Here is a 23304-nt window from a genome sequence, read left to right as displayed (position 1 = left end):
CCTATATTTATAATGTCAATTTTTGGCATGAATTACTTTAAGGGATGTTAAAAGGGTAATTTAGGGAAGTTTTAAAATTTTTTGAAGGGGTTCGGGGTCATTTTGGAACCTTGAGGCAATGAGGGTCTGCAATATTGGAGTGCCACAGAATTTAGCCTCCGCAATATGCCGTGACATGGAGGCTACCCCTTGTGATAATGTCATGCCATGCTAATGGGGTATATTCATCCATTTTATCACTTTGGGTCAGGGGCTTTGGTCTTTTTATCCTTTGTACGACCTTTAAACATAAAATAAGCCTTTTTTCTTCAGTTTTAAAAGATCAAACCATTTTGTTTCTCTTTTAAACTCATAAACCAAGAATATTTAAGGGTTTCATAGAGAATACATCATCCGGGCTCCAAAATTTGAATTAACTACAAATTCTTATGTATACCAGGCATGTTTCTATTTCCTAACTACAATCTTACAATGTGGAATTAATTTCACGGATTATCATGTGATTTAAATAGTGAGTTTTGAAATTTGGTTGAGGAATTTTAGTTGTTACTGATTGAATTACTTGTCCCATGTTTAAAATTAATTATTCATGCTTTAATTAGATATTTTTGTGATTAAACTGATGCATTGTTTAAATAGTTGGAATAGGGGATATGAGTTTCCTCAATTTTATGGAATTTTGGCTTGATAATTGCATTAACCTCAACTCACTTAGAAAACTTGGTCTTGAGTGTCGAAAATTGCATAATTTAACTTATTTATGAACTCATTGCATTGAATTATAGGATAAATATATATAAAAATAGTTTTTTTGAATGGCCTTGGTGCCAATGGATTGGATTGAAATGGAACTTAGGAGTCTGTAAGGTTATGTGGATTGATTTGTCAAATTTAATTTAGCTTGCAAGCATCATGGTATGATTCTACCAAGTTGTAAATGCCTTAAAAAATGACCCTAGGTTAGTAGAGTAGTTTATGTTCAATTTTTTTCGTTTGGTCTTAAAGGGAATTGTGTAACTCATCGTAAAAGGGTAAGTCTTGGGGGAACGAACACTAGAAACCATGTTTTCCGGCATTGGGGGTCTATATGATCGTAAGCTTGGTGCACACATGATATATATTTTGGGATGGCTATTTTCTTGATGGATTTAGTTCTCCCTCAAATTTTCTTTGGGTTGTGCGGCTAACACGCACTAGGGCCCTTTAAGTAAGGGGAGATAAACCCACATAGCCTATGGGTGCCTTTAGGACAAATCGTGCTGCACAGTTTAGGTTAAATCTTTAAACTCTCATGTTCATGACCCTTGTCCCTATCTCGGCATCCTATATATGTATCTATGAATGTGTACATCTGGTTTTGATTGATTTTGAACATGACATTATTTTTATTACTTTACCTGAGTTACATGCCGGTGCTTATCCCACTGACTATCTCTGGTGGCTACATCGTTTCATGATATAGGGTCCAAAGGATTTTCTATTTCTCTTGTGCTGTATTAGGTGGTTGAGCGCATCTGTTGAGTTTTTGTGAAGTGGTGAGTTTCCATCTTTCAGAAGACCTGGTAATTTCACTAGTTTCATTACTATTTTAGTATTTTATTTGGATTCTTTTGGTCATAGCCGGGAGCATTTCCCAACTTAGTTTGATATTCTTGTTTATAGAGGCTTTTGTGCACAAGTGTAGGCTGGGTGTTTATTTTGATTCTTTGAGTTTACAGTTGGTTTATCTATTCCTCGTTATACTATCTTGATTGGATTTCGTTTTATTATTATTATTATTATTATTATTATTATTATTATTGTGCTCTTGAGATTAGGTTAAGGGGGTGGGCTGCGGTCCATGATGGTCTTGATATACCTATCATGACTAGGCCTTGGTTTGGGTCATGACACATAGTTATAGGACTTAGGGACTTCTACTAAAGGTATAAGCCTAACTAATGGATGAGATTTCATCCCTTCATCCGCTCAGTGCTAAGTACTACTCCCAATTGAAATAAGCTAACAAACTAAGAATCTTAATAATACTGATGTCTGATGCTGAGTGATAGATACTTTATCTAACAGTATCCTAAAACATGAGAAACTGAAGTATTGATAATTGAACTATCAGTCTATGGAATGCTTAGTTATCGGGTAAAATTCATAATCTATCATCTTTGAATAATATAATCATTCATAATGAATTCTACATTCTAAATAGAGTATGAATTCTTAAAACACAATTCCAAAATATAAAATGTCAATATGTTGAAGGTTCATAAAACAGAAGTCCATCAAGGTGCTAAATTTTAAAGAAATATATGTATTCATGGACTATTCATGATGAAGAAATAGAATATAAAAATAATCATACTTTTCATGAATCAACTAAAAAATTCAGTTCACTTAGGGACTCAATGGGTTAAAACCTAGCTAATATCTTGAATTTGAAGCCTAATGATGATGAACCCTGATTCTTGGGACTTAAGGTTGTTTAATCACCTATTTTTATTTTTCTATGAGTGTTTACATTACTTTAAGAGGAATGAGGAATTTGGAGTAGGTTAGGTTTAAATATTACCCCTTTTGGGATAGCCAAATGACATAGTATAGGGGTTTAAATAATCGGAAAAGACCAGATCATCATTTATAAAATCTAACGGAAAAGCTAATGTGAACAATAGATGGACCAACTAATGGATTGTTATTTCATCCTACCAATCATTGGTTTTGGTCATTAATGAGGGTTCTCCCGACCTCATCAAAAAACTAAAGGGATGAATCATCTCTTCTTCCAAGTATCATTAGTTTCTCTCAGTGGTTCTTCTACCCAATCACTAGTTCCTCTCATTAGTTCTTCCAGCTGGTCGTGAATTCCTCTCATTGGTTATTTCAATTGGTCATTGGTTCTTATAATTGGTCATCTATTCTTCCAACCAGTTTCTTGGTTCCTCTCGTGGCTAAATTATAACTTTTTCAGCCTTTGAGACCTTTTGGAATAGTTGTTAGAGTAACATATAGGATGGGTCGTCCTATGAGCCAATGGTTCATTAGTTAGGTCATTGGTTCTGACAACTTACAATTTTTTTTACTAAAATGGCCATAACTTCTTTCTAAAAATGGATTTATAGTTAGTGGTGTTGGAAAGAACAATCAAAGGTATTTAATTTTGTGTGTCTTTAGCTACGAAACTCTTCATATACTAGGAGTTATGGTCGTTAAAGTTGACCATAGTAAAATCTTATATGAGTAAAGAAACTTTCAACTAAACTTTGAGCTAGAAGTTCCTTATGACCTTCCTTCATATCTAAAGCACTTTCCATACTAATAAATCATCGGGTTTGATTATTTTTGCATTTGAAGAACGGTTTTGATCTTAGTTCAGGAATTTGAGGTGTTATAATATCTCTCCTTTGGGATTATTATAAATAAAGACTAACTAGGCTGAAAAGTTAGGGGAAAGAGCTCCAATCCCAACATTGAGCTCTAAGAGCTGAATAGTGACACGATAATTGAATCTCTAAATAAAATATAGACTAAACTAAACTCATAAATGCATAATAAGACATGTGAGCATCTGAGTGACATGAGATTGAGAGGAGTACTAAGGAGCAAATTATTACCTCAATCTAGGGAACGGAATCCAAAGGTAAAACCTGATAATACTTGGTCATCATATCTGCTTCTACTTCCCAAGTAGCTCCCTCAACTAGCTAATTCCTCCAATGAACATTCATTAAAATGAATTTTTTATTTCACAACTTACAAACCTAACACTTAAGAATCTCAACTGGACATCTTCGTAAGAAAGACTATCTTTCATGCCCACACTCTCTAATGAGACAACTAAAGCTGGATCACCAATGCATTTCTTCAACAAAGATTCATAGTAAATTTATGCATTGATACTAAGCTACAGGCAACTCAAAATAATAGGCATGATTGCCAATATGCCGCAAAATCCTATAAATAAATACCCATATACCAGGAACTATGTTACATTTTTGTGATAAATCTACTCACCCCTTTAATGGGTAAAACTTTCAAGTAAACTAAATCATTACTAGCGACTCAAGATCCCTTCTCCTCACATCAACATAGGATATCCTATGACTCTGAGTTATCTTTAGACTTTGTCTAATAAACTAAACTTTCTCTATATCCTCGTGGAGTGAATTGGGTCCTATTAAAGTAGCTTCACCCACTTCAAGCAAACCAATAAGAGACCTACACCTCCGACCATAAAGTTCTTCAAATGGTATCATCTGAATACTTGAGTTGTAACTATTAATGTAGGCAAACTTAATCAAAGAAAAGTCATCATCTCAACTACCTTTGAAATCGATTACAGAATCTCTAAGCATATCTTCTAAATTATTAATGGTCCACTCTGCCGAACCATTTATATACGGTTGAAAACCTACCTTGAGATGAACTTGGGTACCAATATACCTTTGAAAAGACTTTCAAAACTGAGAAGTAAATTGTGTAACCCCTTCTGAGATGATAGTAACCAGGACATCATGAAATTTTACCAACTCTCTAAGGTAAAGTATAGCATAATCCTTGGCTAAAGTTGATGTGTTCAGTGGCAGGAAATATGTTGACTTTGTCATCTCATCCATAATAACCCAAATATAATCATGTTGTTGGAGAATATGAGGCAATACTATACTGAAGTCCATATTTACCATTTCACACTTCCTAAATAGGAATACTAATATTCTGAGTCATACCACCTAGTCTTTTGTGCTTAACCTTAACTTGCTAGCAATTTAGACACATAGCCATAAATTCTATGATATCTTTCTTCATGCCATTCCACTAATAGACTTTTCGTAGATCATAGTACATATTAATGGCTCTAGAATGAATAAAATACCAAAAACTATCATCTTATATTAGCCTCTACTCTCTTAAGTCGTCAATATATGGAACACATACTCTTCCCTGACAATGAAGAACACCATCTCCCCTTGGTAGAAAGCCTTAATTTTCTGACTTTGCACTACCTCCTTCAACTTAAGAAAAATAGGATATCTATCTTGCTTTTCCTTCACCTTTACTGTTAAAGAAGATTTTGAACTATTCTGAACTATAAAACTAAATTCGGCTGAATAAACTAACCAAACTCACGATATAACAAACTTGTGAACACCGTAAGCTAATTTTTCTTCTCATCATCTACATGAGCAACACTACCCATAGACAATTTTTGAGAGCATCCACCATAACATTGGCTTTACCTAGATGGTATAAGATACTCATATCATAGTTTTTAAAAAACTCTAGCCATTTTCGTTGATGAAGATTTAGATCCTTTTGAATGAAAACATACTAAAAGATCTTATGATACATGAACAAATCCTTATGAATACCATTAAGATAATGCCTTAAAATATTTAAGGTAAACTCAACTACTGTTAACTCAAGAATATGAGTTGGATATTTCTTCTTCTAAGGATTAAGTTGTCTAGAGGAATACACTATAACCTTACCATGCTACATCAACATACATCTGAGGTCAACTCCCGAAGTGCCATAATAAACTATAAAACCATATGAATCCTCTAGTAAAGTCAGTACTTGAGTGGAGGTAAGTCGAGTCTTCAACACCTAAAAACTCTTCCCATAAGCATGGACCACTGAAATTTGACTTTCTTCTTAGTTAATCTTGACATAGAAGAAGCAATAGATAAAAATCTTTTAACAAACGATTTGTTGTAGCTAGATAAACCCATAAAACATCTAATATTGGATGGAGAAATGTGAATAAGCAAGTTTCTAACTACTTCGGTCATTTAAGGACCAACCTGAATGCCTCATTGGAAATGATATGGCCAAGGAATACTACTTATATTAACTGACACTTAATAAACTTAGCCAATTACAGATGATCTTTAAGAGTGTAAAAGACAATCCTTAAATTATCTATATGTTCATACTCACTATGAGAACAAATAATGATGTCATCTATAAATACAATTACAAACATATCCAAGTACTACTTGAAAACCCTATTCATTAAGTCCACAAAAGCTACAAAAGCGTTTGTCAGTCCAAAAGACAAAATAATAAATTAAATATGATAATATCAAGCTTTGAAGGCTATATTTGAAATGTTACATTCTCTATCTCTAAGTTGATAATAGCAGATCTAAGGTCTATTTTTGAGAAATAATTAATACACTAAAGTTGATCGAACAAGTCATCAATCCTAGGAATATTATACTTATTCTTGATGGTGGCTTTGTTCAACTAATGATAGTCCATGCGTATTTCGATGGAATTATCTTTACATTCCTCAAAAAGAACTATAGCACCCTATGGTGAGATTTTAGATCTGAAGAAACCTTTATCTTAAGGATCCCTCAACTGCTTCTTCAATTCCTTAAGATCAGCTGGAGATATTCTATAAGAAGGAACTAAAATAGGTAGGGTATCTAGAATGAGACATATTCTAAAGTCATTTTTTCAATTGGGAAAGCTTCATACAGATCTTTTAGAAATATTTCTAGAAACTCATTAACCACTAGAACTGACCAAAGTGTTGGGGTTTGAGAATTTGAATAGTTTACCTAGCGAAGATGATGGATACACCCTTTAAAGATAATTTTCCTAGCTTTAAGGTAAGTGACAAAACCAACCTATAGGCACTGAAGTACTACTCATACACTCTAAAAATAGCTTGTTTGGAAACTAAAATCAAACTACTTTATTATGACAATGAACCAAGGCATAGAATACAGCCAATTCATGCCCAAATAACATCCAAATTAATCATATCTAACACTGCTATATTAATTGAATTGTCTTTTTAAGATACTGTGACTGGGTAATTTCTATAAATCAGTTTAACTATGACTGAGTCACCAACAAGAGTAGAGATTAAGAAAGTTTCTAAAAGGATTTTGGGATAGACATCAAAATCTATAGAAATATAGAGAGTCAAAGAAAAATGTGACTTTAGTATCTAGAAAAGCATACATATCAATATGGAAGTCTTATAAGGTACCAGGAATACATCAGAGTAACCCTCTTAATCCTATTAGGTCTGTAAGACATAAAATCTATTCTAAAACTAACCACCTCCTGCATTAGACAAGGCACCCTAGATGGGAAACCTACTAGATATACTGAAGAATTAGAATGAGTCTACTGGAATAAATCTCTTCCCTACTATAAGGCCATTGGGTACCCCCCAAATATATCACTTGGATTTCCACATTCTAAGTAAATGCCATATCGGCCATACAATCTTCTTAATGGTTCTTATCCTAATTTTTATAAATAAAAAAAGTACATCCACTAGTGATATTTCCCCATGACTTAGAACCTAGTGCTCTATCCTGGTGCTACTATGTGAACTTTGGTATTGGGGAACTAGTAGAGGATATGTCTGGAGATGACTACCTCTGAAGAAATGGTAAGCAGTTAACACCACCTAATTTTTATTAATAATAGTTACAGTTTCCCCTTCTAGCCCTCTTCATCTCTCTTTTATTCTCCTTAATATTTTCTCTCTTTATCTGTTAAGCATGAGTCATAATTTTAGAGATGTACAAATTCTTAACTAGCATGGTTGTCATATACACTTTGATCACTATTTTGAAACATCCAAAATAAGCTCACTCATATAAGCCCTCAAATCAGCTACCACCACTGTAGCATACTAAGAGAGCGGAGTGAACATCATATAATATTTAGTTATAATCATGTTACGTACTTTACATTGATGAATTCATGAACCTTGGCTTCCCTTAAATCAAGTGGGAAGAAACTTACTAGAAATCCGATCAAAAACTCATCCATATCTATTAGACCTATATAAACACCTATATTTCTTCTAATATTTGAACCAAATCAGAGCCATCCCCTTCAACTAATAGGTTTCAAGGTTTGCACTCTCAACTAGAGTGATACCCATAATCTAAGATAACTTTGGAGTCTCATCAATAAAATTTTATGGATACTACTCTACCTTAAAACCATGAAACTTTAGAGGATTCACCTGAGTAAAGTCCCAAACTATTGTTACTACCATATACCCATTTGGATTGTTTGTCACAATAGCCTATTGGTTGACCTAACTAGTTATTACTTAGGCAAGACCAAAGAAACAGCCCCAAATTCAACATGAGAAACTTGTTCATTTAGAGGGTCTATTGAAGTGTGTTGGTTTCCATATTTATTTCTCTTTTCATTTGCTCTTGGGATGCATTTTCACTATAATGCATAGAGCACAAGTTGGAAAAATATTTAATAGAGCTTACTTTATTGCACTATATAATCATTATTGAAGTAAGCTTTTAAAATATGTTTCATACCCTCTTATTCATAAGTGTTGGGGCGCTTATCACCTATGAACAAAACTCAAATTAAGGTAACCTCCAGACACCTTAAGATACTTTAAAATTGAAGCTATGATACCACATTATACACAATATGAGACAACACCTTAGTTTTAACATATTTCTTAGAGTCACAAGTGATCCTAAGCTAACCCATGGCCTAGAATGAGACTAAGAGTACAAAAAATAAATTGCTATATGATACTGGATACAGAAACTACTAAATAAATACAAAATTATAATCAATAGAGTAAATGTCTGACAGTATCATAAAACTAAAATACTAGTTTGTCTGTCTAGAAGCCACTACTAGAGATGAGTTGAAGGGATAAGTCCTACTAACTCTAAATATCTTAAAATGTAAATAACTAAAATAAACAAATAAATCATGCCCTCAAAAGATGATAACTCAATGCACACTACTATTGAGATGAGCATAAGATCGTGCTATCTGCGAGCTGGATTATATGTGTCTAAACCTATATTATAAAGTAATATAGAACAAAATAAAGTATGTGGTTGGTACTTTAAATAGACAAAGAATGTGAGATATGCGCTATACTATGTAAAGTTGAACATGCAAAACATAAGAGGCAAAACTGAAATTGGAATTGATGAATATGAGCTAATGCAATAACCCTAATAAATAAGTATATAACTAATACATACTAAATTGAGTAAAATGAATATGAGTTCATATAATATCTGAGTCTAAATAGTGGGATCTACTATTAACTAACAAACACTATTTGAGCTAAACGATGCTCAACTTGTAACACTGGCTAGAAGAGTGCTTTGTACCTTAACAAAGATATGAACACTTAGTAATATAGATCTGCTAAAATAATGTTCAAAAAGGAATAAGGTGTCATTCTAATCTTGTGGGTGACTTTTATAACCTACTATGGAAACGTATTTCTCTGACTTAGGAACTTATACCATAAGTCTCAGCCTAACTAATAGGTTGGACTTTATCCGTACGTCTACTTCATGCTAAGTACTTATTTTAACTAAAATAAACTGACAAACTAAGTAGTTCAGGATCAATGATATTTAAGACTGAGTGATAGACACTTCATTTGACAACATCCTAAAATATGTAAAACTAACGGACAAAATGTTGAACTATCTATCTATAGAATGCTAAGTCATCGTGTGGTAATAACCCACCATGTTTGTGCAATATAACTATTCATAATAAATTTTATATTTTAAATTGAGTACAAAGTCAAATAATACAAATCTAATATATGAAACATTAATATATTGTGGGTTCCAAAAATATTATTCTATAAAGATACAAAAACTCATGGGAAAATATGTATTCAGAGACTATTTAAGATGAGGAACTAAATGGGGTCTGTCCTAGTGTCTCTCTAATCAGTGATAGAGGTTTGTCAAGCTTTTTAAATTTTAAGTTTAATTGGTTGGTTTAAGACATCCAAGTTAAAGACTCTCTTTAAAGATATGAAATCATTTACATTTAGTTTCTATTTATGTTAGTTCACTTTTGATATTTGTTTTAAGTTAAGTAAGCATTATAGGTTAGCTAAGGACTATTTGTAGTCTTGAGCACCATGTGACATCCAGGGGGTACTTCCAGGAAATTACAAATTTGGTATCAGACCTAAGGTTTTGATGAGTCCTAGGGAGTTAGACAATCTGTGTTATGTAGAGTTTGGATCATGGATATAAACCATGCCACATTAATGACCAAAAGGCTATGGAACGAGATAGGAATCATCATTTCTTTCATGATCAATTATGATTATAGTTGCCTATACCTTTCTTAACTCTTGATTTTACCTAACAGAATATACCTCCTCGCTGATCTGATCTTGCAAAATGGTGATCACTCATCACTACATGCTGACCCTCTAAATGAGAATATATCTCATGATGAATTTCGAGCTGCCTTTCAAGTGTTGGCCCAAGCTACTAACTCTAATGTTTATGGAAACCAATAGAAAGTAGTTCCACTTCAGCAAAATAGTAATTTAGCTACTTCCAAAATTCATGACTTTATGAGGATGAATTCACCCGAGCTCTAAGGGTTAAAGGTTGATGATGATCATCTTCTCTTTATTGATGAGTTTAGAAAGATAACTCAGAATATGCATGTTACTAAAGAGGAAAGTGTAGAGTTGGTATCCTATAGGATAAAGACTATTGCTTATTACTGGGTTGTTATGTGAAAGGATGGTAGGCGTAAAAATGCAACTCCTATGAGTTAGGAGGCATTTTAGAATGCTTTTATGGATAGGTTCTTTTTATGTGGGATGAGAAAGGCTAAGGTTGAGTAGTTTATGAACTTAAGGTAGGGCTCTATGACAGTTAAAGATTACTACCTTAAGCTCACTCAATTTTCTAAGTATGATCCCAAGTTGTTATCTGACTCTAGAGCTAGTATGAGTAAGTTCGTTATTGGGTATCTAATTTGTTAGTCAATGATTGTAGGAATGCTATGCTGATTGGGGATATGAATATAGCTCGATTGATGACTCATGCTCAATTGATTTAGGCAGAAAATCTAAAGAAGAAAGAAGAGAAAAAAAGGGTTAAGACTGGACAGTTTGAGTATAGTCATCCAAGGTCTGGAAGGGGAAGTCATTTACAGTTTTAGGGTCATTTATTAATGATTGTAACATCTTCAGCCACTGCCCCTATACCCAGGAATAGACAGAAGCAGGAGGGTAGGACTTTAAATTCTAGGTCTCCAAATAGTGTAGTTGTGAGGTCTAGTTTCCCAACATGTGTGAAACTTAGCAGAACCCATCTCGGTTAGTGTATGATGGGCAAAGGGGGTTGCTATGGTTGTGGCAAACTGGGCCACAAAATTAAGAAGTGTCTTTATGCTAAGCAGGGAAGTGGGGATGTTCCTCGTTAGACTCAGGTTATGAATGCACCAGCTCAGTAGGGTTGCCCAGTCCCTCCACAAACTGCATTATCTAATACCGGCGGCGGTCTGCACTAGAATTAGTTTTAAGCTTTACCATCCTTTCAGGAGCAGGTGAGCTCACCAAATTATGTCACTAGTATGCTTTGTACCTTTCACGTCGATGTATATGTGTTGTTAAACCCAAGATCAAATCTTTGTTATGTAACTCCATTAGTTATTGTAAATTTTAGGGTAGATCTTGAAAATCTCTCTAAGCCCTTCTTAGTATCTACCCTAGTTGGTGAGTCAGTTGTTGCAAGACGAGTTTACAAGAAGTTTCCTATCACCATCAACCATAAATTAACACTAGCGGATTTAATAGAATTAGAGATGGTAGACTTTGTTGTCATTGTGGGCATGGTTTTTCTTCATGCACACTATACACCAATAGACTGTCACACCTGTGTGGTGAAGTTTTAGTTCCCTGATGAAGCAGTCTTTGAGTAGGTAGGTAATTATATGTCTCCTAAAGTCATTTCATCTCTTATTTTAAGTCCAGAAAGTTATTAACAAAAGGCTATATTTTTCATTTTGTTTAATTTAAATATACTAAATTTGAAGCCCTAGCAGTTCAATCAGTCCGTGTAGTCAATGAGTTTCCTGAGGTTTTCCCCAAAGATCTGCCAAGGATAACTCAAGTAGAGTAATAGAATTTGGTGTTGATCTTGTTCCTGATACTCATCCCATCTCAATACCTCCATGGAACAAATTAAGGACCTGTTATGTAAAGGTTTCATAAGGCCTAGTGTCTCTTCGAAGGGTGATCCTATCCTCTTTGTGCGCAAGAAAGATGGTACTCTTAGAATATGTATAGACCACAAATAGTTAAACAAGGTTACCATAAAGAACAAGTATCCTATTCCTAGAATTGATTATTTGTTTGATTAACTTCAGGGTGCCCGGTGATTCTCCAAGATTAACCTTATGTAGGGATACCATCATTTGATAGTTAGGGAGAAAAATATTCTGAAAACAACTTTCCAAATAAGGTATGGCCATTTTGAATTTCTGGTTATGTCAATTGGACTGAAAAATACTCCTGAAACATTCATAGATTTGAATAATGGGTTTTTCAACCAGTACTTGGACATGATTGCCATTATCTTTATAGATGACATACTTGTGAATTACAGAAGTAGGGAGGAGCATGTAGACTATTTGAGAATAGTGTTGCAGACCCTCAAAGACCTTCAATCGTATACAAAATTTGGTATATATGAATTTTTACTGGAATCTGTAGCCTTTTTAGGCATGTTATTTTAGGGGTTGGTATTCATCACTTCATCTAATATTCAAAGCTTTTTGTGGTTGGCTGGATATTATAGAATATTTTTTGAAGGATTCTCCTTTATAGAGGCACCTTTGACTAAGCTAACCTAAAAGAAAGTGAAGTTTATATAGTCAGATAAGTGTGCGAAGATTTTCTAAGAGTTGAAAGATAGATTGGCTTTGGGACCAATGTTAGCCTTACTAGAAGAGTTAGATAGATTTGTAGTGTATTATGATGCTTCCAGAGTTGGGTTAGGGTGTGTGTTGATGAATAATGGGAAAGTGACAACTTATTTATCTAGGCAACTTAAGGATCACAAAAAGAATTGCCCAAATCATGATTAGGGGTTAGCTATTGTGGTTTTTGCTTTGAAAATTTAGAGGTACTACCTTTAAGGTCTGTATGTTGATGTTTTCACTGACCATAAAAGTTTTCAATAAGTATTTTTTCAAAGGGGGCTGAATAATTGTCAGAGAAGGTGGTTGAAGTTGTTAAAAGAATATGACATGAATGTGCTATATTATTCAGGTAAGGAAAACGTAGTGGCAGACGCACTAAGTAGGCTGTCTCTAGATAGTGTGCCTCATGTGAAGAATGAAGAATAAAAATTGGATAAAGAAGTGAATATAGTTGACCATTTAAGGGTATGTTTACTCGCCACTAATGATGGGGGAGTAGTAGTTTAGAACAGTTTGGAATCATCTTTGATAGTGGAAGTGAAGGAGAAATAGCGCAATGATCCTCTACTTAGCTAGATATTAGAGACAGTCCAACAATGGATGGTTGAGGTTTTTTCCCAAGGGGAAGATGGTGTACTTGACTATTAATGCAGTCTTTGTGTTCCAAATGTAGATGGGTAGAGGGAAAGGATACTATTCTAGGCTCATGGTTTGACGTAATCCATTCATCTGGGTGCTACTAAGATGTATCACGACTTGTGAGAAATTTATTGGTGAAATGGTTCTAAAAGGGACATAGCCGAGTTTGTCGCCAAGTGCCCCAATTGTCAACAAGCTAAGGAGGGTGGTATGTTGCAAGGGATTTGTATCTTTACTTGGAAGTGGGAGGTAATGAATATGGATTTCATTATAGGTTTGCCTTGTACAACACGTCAGCATGATTTAATTTGTGTCATAGTAGATCGAATAACTATGTCAGCCCATTTCCTACCTATTAAGACTTCAGATACAGTGGAGGATTATTCCAGAATATATATTCTCCAGTTAGTGAGACTTTATGGGATACCTTTACCCATTATTTTAGACAGAGGCAAATATTTTACTTCACAGTTTTGGCGGGTATTTGTAAAAGGGCCTTGGTAAAAAGTGTAAGCTTAGTACTATATTTCATCTGCAGACTGATGGTCAGGCTGAACATATAATTCAATACTAGAGGACTTTTTGAGGGCTTGTGTTTTATAATTTAAAAGAAGTTGGGACGACCATTATCCTTTGATTGAGTTTGCTTACAATAATAGTTATCATGCTAATGATGGCTTTGTTTGAAGCATTGTATAGGCGTATGTGCAGGTCACCTATAGGATGGCTTAAGGTTGGTGAAGAAGCCTTGATTAGGCCTGATTCTTTTCTAGAAGCTATATAAAAAGTTTATTTGATTTGTGAGAGATTGAGAACTTCCCATAGTCATCAGAAATCATATGCTGATGTAAACAGAAGAGATCTCAATTTTGGAGTAGGCGATTGGGTATTCTTGAAAGTGTTGCCTATGAAGGGAATAATGAGATTTGGAAAGAAAAGGAAGTCAATTCTGCAATTTGTTGGTCCTTAAGAGATAATAAATCATGTAGGAGAGGTTGCTTACAAATTGAGTCTTCCAATAGAGTTAGCTGTAGTTCACCTAGTTTTTCCATGTCTTGATGCATAAAGTGTATGGGAAATCCGTCCTTAGTAGTTCCCCTAAAGAGTATTGGGGTCAAATATAACTTGATGTATGAAGAAATTCCTATTGAGATACATGATAGGCAGGTCCGAAGGATAAGGAATAAGGAAGTAGCATTGGTGAAAGTTCTTTAGAGGAACCAATCGGTTGAAGGGGCCACTTGGGAAGCTGAAACAAACATGATGTCCAAGTATCCTTATATCTTTTACTCTAGTTCAATTCCTACCTAAGGTAAAGTGTTATTTCCAGCAATTTCTTTCCCTTAAAGTCCGTTTAAGTGCTCCTATATTGTATTTTTTACTATGAGAAACTAAATCCTTATGATAGTGGTAAGATTAGTTGTAAATATCAATGTAGAGGTGTTGATTCTTTTCCAAATTCCAATCCCAGATGAATCACATTAAAGGATAAATATTTTCAAGGGGGAGATATTGTAATACCCAGGTCTAGAAGTTTCTATACATCATACGAGTTCTCCTCTAAGTCTTCCATACAACATATGAGTGGTATGTTTAGTTGTATACAAGACAGTGTGTCATGGTGGCCATTTTATTATAGGTACGACTAGACCACTAGAAGTCATCAAGTAGGGTGTGAGTCATTTGGAGGTAAATCATTTGTTCGTCAGTATAAACACCCTAAGATTCTGACCAAGCTATGAGTGGGGGACTAAGAGTCATGTAAAGATGATACTAATTATAGGTGGGACTCATATTTTGACTAGTATGTACACACCTAGATTCTGCCAAGATTTCGAGATGAGGGCCATATTCGTATCCTTCCATACGGGTTGTATGGTTGAGTAGTAAAGATTGGTGACCAATTTTTGTAAAGTTTAGCTAAGGGTATTGTGGTCGTTTTCTCTATTATAACTTCACATCCACAACCTATAACCCTCAAAGAGGCATTATTTTCCTATATTCCTTAATTAAATAACAACACTTTCTCTTTCCATCATCAAGAACATCAAGATTAGGGTTCATGTCACACAAACTCAACCTCAAATCTAAAGATTCAAACTCTCTTAACAAGACAAGAAAATTTAGGTATGTGGGGTTTATGAACAAGGATATTCCTTCATCCATGTACCTAAAGTTCATGATTTTAAGATTGAATTTATTTACTTTGAATTAAGGTTCATACCCAATTAGCCATACTCTTGAATTATGAAACTACCATGAGAATGAAAGATTTAAGTGAATCAATAATTGCATATATTTATGTTTCATACTTATAAGATTCATATTGTGATTTTTACTTTCTTTATCTTGACTTGGATTGTTTAAAGATTTCGAGGTGGCTATTGAGGATGAAGTTTTGTTATGAGTTTCTATGAATTAAAGAACGAATTCTAAGTTCTGAGTACAAGTATTGAGTTTGCAAGCATATTATTCTCTTAAGATCCATTGATAAGTTTTATGACATAATTTAAAGAAAATATTCATCTTTTGATCCTAATATAAGATATGAAATCCACAATTGTTCATCCTTATGATTTAACGAAAAAGAAGCATAACTTGTTACTATTCTTTAAACGCTTATGCTTTTTTAAGGGGGATTTATTAAAGTATGAGCATATAAGTCTTTTGGGAGTAGTATTTAGCACCGAAAAAGGAATATGGATGAGCGTATCCTAAATTCATAAAAACTATGAACCATCATAGTTTAATATTTTCCCAAAATAGAGGAAGTACAATGATCACTTAAGATTAAGGTTCTATTCTGATGGCAAGGGTAGAATAGCTCTCCCAAACGTGGGTAAGATTTGGAATCTATGGTAGCTCATATGGTTTATGTCGATTAGAAGAAACTGCCAAAAGAAAAAATAAAAAGTAAAGCTTATAAAAACTAAGTGTTATGGCTCACAAAGTTATTCTTATGCTATATTACTCATGTTTATGATCTTGCAGCCTTTTGTTTTATTCAAGCTCAAGGTGAGTCATTTATATTTAGCATGCATTATTTAGAAGTTTGTATGAATATTCAATTATTGTCTTACCTATGCATTCACCCCACATACTCAGTACATTCCAGAGGTACTGACCCACATATATGTCTATATGCTACATTATCTTTTAATGTAGGTTTCATTGATCATTTGTAGTAGCATGATTGTCTACCAATGTCATCACCTATATCCTTAGTTTTGGTGAGTCCTCATAGTTCTTGGACCCATTTTCTCAGATATAAGATTCATTATTAAAAGTATTTTAGTTATGTGATTTCTAGTTATGTTTGGGTCAAATGGGGTTTATCCCAGTGGATCTCTAGTCTGTAGTAGAGGATTTTTAGACTTTTTATGTTTTAAGTTCATTATGTTGGTTAAGACTTTTAAGTTAAAGACTCTCTTTAAGGATATGAAATCATTTACGTTCAGTTCCCAGTTATGTTAGTTCACTTTTTATATTAGTTTTAAGTTAAGTAAGCATTCTGGATTAGTTTAGGACTATTCATAGTCTTGAGCACCATGTGATGTCCAGGGGTTCTTTCGGGGTGTTACAAATTTGGAATCAAAGTTTAAGGTTTTGAAGAGTCCTAGGGAGTCGGACAATCTATGTTACGTAGACTCTTGATCATGGATGTGAATTGTGTCATATTTATGAGAAAGAGGCTATGGGATGAGATAGGAATCTTTATTTATTTCATGATCTATTATGCTTACATTTTTCTCTATCTTCATTAACTCATGCTTTTACAAGACAAAGTATGCCTCCTTGCCGATTTGATGCCCACAAAAGTGGTGATCAATCACCACTGCACGCCGACCCTTTGAATGAGAATGTGTCTTATGTTAAATTTCGAGTTGCCTTTCAAGCATTGGCCCAAGTTGTTAATTCTAATGTTCTGGGAAACCAACAGGAAGCAGTTCTACTTCAGTAAAATTGTAATTTAGCAAATTCCAGAATTTGGGATTTTATGAGGATGAATCCACCCGAGATCTATGTGTCAAAGGTGGATAAGGATCCTCATCTTTTTTTTAATGAGGTGAGAAATATTACTAATATTATGTATAGCACTGAAGAGGAGAGTGTAGAGTTGGCTCCTGTAGTTTAAAGAATGTTGCCGATGATTGGGTTATTATGTGGAAGGAAGGTAGGGGTGAGAATGCAGCTCCTATGACTTGGAAGGTGTTTTAGAATGCTTTTTTGAATAGGTTCTTTCTAAGTGAGATGAGGGACGATAATGCAAGTAATTTTGGACCTTTTGATGATCCACTAGACGATGAGGGACAATTAAATTAAGCGGGGGAAACAAGTGTTATCCGTATCCTACCAACCAATAGAAATGGTGTGTTTCATTTGACTAGAGTTATGCTTCACATGTTACAAATGAAAGGATTATATGGGGGTCAAGCATATGAGGACCCAAATGTTCATTTAAAACAATTTGTGGAAGTTTGTGCATAATTTAACATAGCACATATTACACGAGAATCCATCCGGCTTTGACTCTACTAGTTTTTACCAATGGACAAAACGGTTTTATGGCTTTGCTCACTTCCACCCAGCTCAATCACCTCTTGGGAGGAGTCACTATAGTGTTTCTTGATAGACACTTCCGACCATAAAAAATACTTCAAAAGCGGAATGAGATTGTAAACTTCCAGCAATTGAATGGAGAACCATTGTTTGAAGCATAGGAGAGGCTTAATGGAAAGCTAGCCCAATGCCCAAATCATGAGGTTCTGAATAAGACGCTCCTTGAGATTTTTTATAGAGCTCTTGACCCATTAAACAAAATGGTTGTGGATAATGTGGCGGGTAGCTCTATTATAAAATTGCATCATCTTGCGGCTTTTCAATTGATAGGTGAATTATCTAAACAATACCTAGGGTGGCACACTCGTGAAGTTGATGCTTCTAAAAAAACTTCTACTTCCTTTATACTGACCAATGAGTAAAGAAAATAAGAAGAGGAGAAGGAGGAAAACATGGCCAAGATGATGACCCAGCTTGAGCTTCTAATGAAACATGTTATGGGAGTTACAACAAAAGCAGTAAATTCCATAACATTAAAGCTCATGAAGATGGTGATGAGGCAAAGAAGTTGGATGAAGAAATTTGGTACTTTGCAAACTACTCGGGAGGTTCCTGCCCCGCCTATTAAAGGCAAGGTGGGAATCAAGGTTTGATAGATCGAGACTGAGATAAAGATTAGAGAGATAGGGAACGTGACTATGACCGCTACATTCCTTCTCATGATAGGGCTAAGTCCAAGGAGTCAAATGTCATTGACCCATAAAATTTCAAGACCAAAGATGTTTTGGCACGAATCTTGAGTAGAGTTTAAGGTACAGACAAAATGGTCTATGTGTTAAAGGGTGACTTCTCCGTACTCTCCCAAAAGGTGGTGTCTCACTCTGCCTCCATTAAACAATCGGAGACCCAATTTGGGCAAATCTCTACGCAACTAAATGCAAGGACTATAGGTGGACTTTTGAGTGACACAATTGCTAACCCAAAGAATGAAGCACAAGTCCTAGAAATTGTCATTAGAAGTGGGAAAGTACTTAAAGAACCCCTTAGAGGAGAGGTGAGTGAAAATATGCCCAAGGACAAGGAAAATGAGGTGACACCTCAAAGATTAAAATCAAATGATGAGAAAGAGCTAGATGAAAGCAATGAGAAAGTGGTCGAAGTTGAAAAGCCGCAAAGAAAAGAAAAGACAACCATCCATGTTCCTCCTCCGTTTCCTCAACGATTGCATAAAAAGGAAGAGAATGACAAATTGAGAAAATTTATGGCAAAACATAGCAACCTTTCCATAAATATCCCACTACTTGAGGTGATTCAAGAGTTTCCAGGATACACTAAGTTAATGAAGAATTTAATGTCCTAGAAGAAGCTTGTTGAAGGTAATACCATTGAAATTACTTATGGGTGTAATGCTATCATGGATAGCAAGTTTACGGAAAAGAAAAATGACCCCGGAGCCTTCACTATCCCTTGCACCATTGCTGCTCATGAGTTTGCAAAAGCTCTTTGTGACCTTGGTACAAGCATCAACCTAATCCCATATGTCATATATAAGAAACATGGTTTGTACACTACTACATCAACCTCAATGCAACTTTTGATGGCGGACCGGTCCATTAAAAGGCCAATAGGTGTATTGTTTGATGTCCTCGTGAAGGTGGACAAATTTATTCTCCCTGTGGATTTTGTTGAATTGGATTGTGAGATGGAACAAGAGGTGCTTATCATTCTTGGTTGTCCTTTCTTTGCCACTGGGAGAGGCATTGTTGATCTAGATATGGGGGAAATAAAATTTTAGGTGCAAGAAGAAAAGGTATCATTCAAAATTTGCAAGTCAAAGAAGCAAACCACGGAGCTCCAAGTAGTATCCGTGGTGGATGTTGAAAATAAGATAGTGAAAGATGAGGGGTTTGAGGACCCGTTATGAGATTGAAAGAAGAAATACGTCGTGCCACGATGATAACTATGGCGCTAGGTGGGAGGAAACCCAAAAATTCCATGAGAGTGTCTCGTATCCTCTTTTGTTATGTTCTCGTAGTATAGATGTTGTCTTTTGCATTTGAATAATCCATGCATTTGTGTCACTTTGGATTGCATTGAATGAGTTTTGAAAAGGGTAAAGTGTGAAAGTGTACGTTGAAAATCCGAACAAGAAAATTTTGTGAAAATTGAGTAAAATGCTGAATAGGGGAAAATAGGGAAGCAAAAACTTCTCTCAGTTACTGACATGAACCCTTGCTTTTGTTTTGGAAAATAGGCCATTGAGTGTATGATTAAGAAAGGGCCTAAATTTTAGTTGTTATGATTTATATGTTGTCATACTTATTATTATTTTGGTGTTGGTTGCTTTATTGAGGTGTGCACACAAGTGGGGAAACCCTATGTACCCAATAGTGTGTATGGTAGACAAATGTGATATGCATACCTTGTGTTTGGTAAATTCCTCGAATGAACTTTTAATTGTGGCATTTACCTTTGAAGGACACATTTTACACACTAGTAACATTGTTAACATGACCTTTATTTACACCCACATTGTAGAACATACTGGTAGTATAAAATTGGTTGGAAGTTGAGCATGCAGAACTGACATGGAACCAGCCTTAGGTGTCTAATAGCGTCCATAGACCATGACCACGGTAATCAGACGCGGGTCTAATTCCGCGATCGTGGTAGATGAGGGCAGGTTTCTATCATGGCAAAAATTTATACTCCTAATTTTTATCCAGGAAACCCCAAACACCTAGTCCAATGAACTTTAATGATCAATCTAGCACATCTTGCATGATTCAACTGATGTTGAAAGATATAATGTGTATTTAGTTCTTTCAATACAACCCCATGGATAAGTTTGATCACATCAGATTCATGTCACCCGAATGCTACACTACTATAGTGATCTTTCAAAGAAAAAGTTTTTATTGAAAAGAGGAATTTATTTGGAGAATGTACCAGAGAAGATACCAAATTTTCACGACAAACTTGAAGCCACAGGGTGGAGGTGCTTTGCCCCAGATCCATGCCTTGCAAATGAGCAATGGGTTCATGAATTTTACTATAATATCAGTGCAGTATCTTTCTCAGACCCACTCAATGTGACTGTAAAGATATGGGGGAAGCTGGTAAAAGTTGGGGCTAAGCAAATCAATGATGTTTATGCACTCAAGTAGGCAGACATGGTTGAATTAAAGGTAAAGGGGTGTAAATCGGGGAATTCATTGGCACAATGACTATGTCCCAAAAAGGAAGTCTCGTGGACCAAAACTAAAAGCAACATCTCTATGAATGACTACACTTCTGAGGCTCAGATATGGTTTCACATCATTTGTAGTCGAGTGTCTCCTTGCACCCACATGACAACAGTGCCTAAATTGCGGGCTTGGATAGTTTCTTGTATTCTAGATGGTATCCCTTATGATGTTGGTCAACTTATGATCAATGAAATAGATTATTTCAAAAACCATGGTGTTATAAATATCTTTTACCCATCTCTGATTATTGAGCTGTGCAAGAGAGCATAGGTGGAAGAATATGTTAGTGATACATGGGTACATCATAGTGCCCCAATCTACCCATTGAGGATTTGAAGAGATGGCGCACCGGGCAAAAATAAGAAAGAAAGATCAACTTGGAAGAGCCAATATATAATGAACCTGAGCCTCATAGGACAACAACCTTGGGACCTCTTGAAGAGATTAGAGTTAATATTGTAACCATTAAAGAGCTTTTGTCTAGCTTACCTCAAGGGCCAGGAGAGCCCTCCACCACCTATCACTTATATATGTCACGTGACAATTATGATTAGTACAAGATGGACCAAAAGAATCAAAAGTCTACTACTGATCATCTTGAGAAAGGCTACACCTCTTTGATGGCATCACACCGAGATCTTCAGAGTGCATATAAAAAGATGATCACTAGGGAGAAAATAAGGGATGAGTTCTTTACCAAGATGTGGAAAGCGGTAAAGCATTTGTAGAAGGTTCTGAAGCCCTGAAGCAGGCTTCCTACTTATTGGGTGGACAGTGATAATGAGGCCCCAGCCGAGTGGTTAAATCTTGAGGAGGATGGGGATGATACAGGGTCTACAAGTGATAGCAACCCTTAATGTGGTTTCAGGGAACACCCTTATCTCTTCTATCCTTGATTATTTATGCAGTGGGGACACTACTACCTCATTAGTTGGGGTGTTTTCTTATTCATGACATTTGGGCCTGTATTATTAATATTCCACAAACTTCTTTGCTCTTTTAGTGTATTCTATAATATTCAGGCCCTCTAATGGTGCCCATATTTGCTTGGACAAGTTATTTGCTTTTGTTTGTTGGTCATTTTAGTTTGATTACACTAGATAAGTCATGCCATAGCGATTGGGTTTCTATCAGTGGGAGGAGGCATTGAAGCTATAAAATGCAAGGAAAGTCTGAGTACTTGTTGCATTAATGATTTGGGATCACATCTATATCCCTTGGTGAAGTCTAAGTAACCATATGGGTAGTTATCCCACACTATGATTAACAATGTGAGACTATGGCTTGAGTTGTTGCCATAATTAGTAAATTACATGTGGTGCAGATACAAAGGCAAACAACCTCTCCCCCCCTTCTAAAAATTTTTACAAAATCTAAAGGCATGGATGTGAGCAACTTTGTACCGATATTTTCCTTCATTTTTTACTCTGAGAGTTGACGTTGGAAATTTAATGAATACCCCATCTTTATCTCGAGCAGTAGAATGATTAAACCCTCTTGACGGTACTCGCATGCCATGTGTGTAAGGTTGATTGTTTTCATATCTTGTGTACTTATGCTATCTAGAACTTGCCTTTCTAGTCTTTCATAGCTAATTTATATTGTACTTTTTTGGAGAATGATCTTAGGCCATCTTTGTGATTTTGGTAACCCACTTTAAGCCTTAAAATCCTACCCTTGCATAAGGGTAATCCCTCGTACCCATTTCGAGCCTTTGGACCTTTTTTTGGAAAACACATTACAAGCCATGAACCATTCCTTTTATACCTATTTTGAACCATACCTTTTTTGAACTTGAGAATGTAATTTGAGATAAAAATCCTAAGTTGGGGGTGGAAAGGGTTGTAGGAAGAAAGTTTGGAGCCACAAATATTTAGTGTATGCCTAACATGCCTATGTTTTGAAAGGTAGCGAATAGAAGAGAAAAGGACCCTACAAAGAAAAGATAGCTTTAACATTGCAAGAAAATGAGATAAAAGAAGTTGGGTGAACAAAGGAAAAAAAGTGGGCATGGTAAAAGAAAGAAAGCAAGGAGAGTGACCCATAGTTATAGAGAAAAAGAAAGAACTTTGAAAAAAAATGTAATGTATAGGTTCAAGGAAGGGTGTAGCCATGTTGTATCCAAAATAATATCCTA

At 35.2% G+C, this 23304-nt stretch overlaps 1 protein-coding gene and 1 non-coding gene across 2 annotated transcripts; one reads left to right on the top strand and one right to left on the bottom strand.

The window, feature by feature from the left end:
• Nucleotides 1-18012: 18012 nt before the first annotated feature.
• Nucleotides 18013-18124, bottom strand: LOC124887518. The gene has a single exon (XR_007045288.1). It is a non-coding gene; the product is annotated as a small nucleolar RNA R71 (small nucleolar RNA).
• A 618-nt stretch (nt 18125-18742) lies between these two features.
• Nucleotides 18743-19714, top strand: LOC107841433. The gene is made up of 2 exons (XM_047396260.1): nt 18743-19183; nt 19280-19714. Exons 1-2 carry the CDS (start codon nt 18743-18745, stop codon nt 19712-19714), a joined length of 876 nt encoding a protein of 291 aa, XP_047252216.1.
• The last annotated feature ends 3590 nt before the right edge of the window (nt 19715-23304 follow it).

The sequence above is a fragment of the Capsicum annuum genome, chromosome 9 (assembly GCF_002878395.1).
Source record: "Capsicum annuum cultivar UCD-10X-F1 chromosome 9, UCD10Xv1.1, whole genome shotgun sequence".
NCBI lineage: Eukaryota > Viridiplantae > Streptophyta > Magnoliopsida > Solanales > Solanaceae > Capsicum > Capsicum annuum.
This window is presented reverse-complemented; position numbering and strand designations above follow the sequence as displayed.

Bases quoted from the DNA above. Each gene is read 5' to 3' on its own strand.
- LOC107841433 (XM_047396260.1), top strand. From the start codon at position 18,743: ATGGTCTATGTGTTAAAGGGTGACTTCTCCGTACTCTCCCAAAAGGTG. The intron at 19,184-19,279 runs GCAAAACATAGC...TTAATGTCCTAG, and splicing joins ACAAATTGAGAAAATTTATG to AAGAAGCTTGTTGAAGGTAA.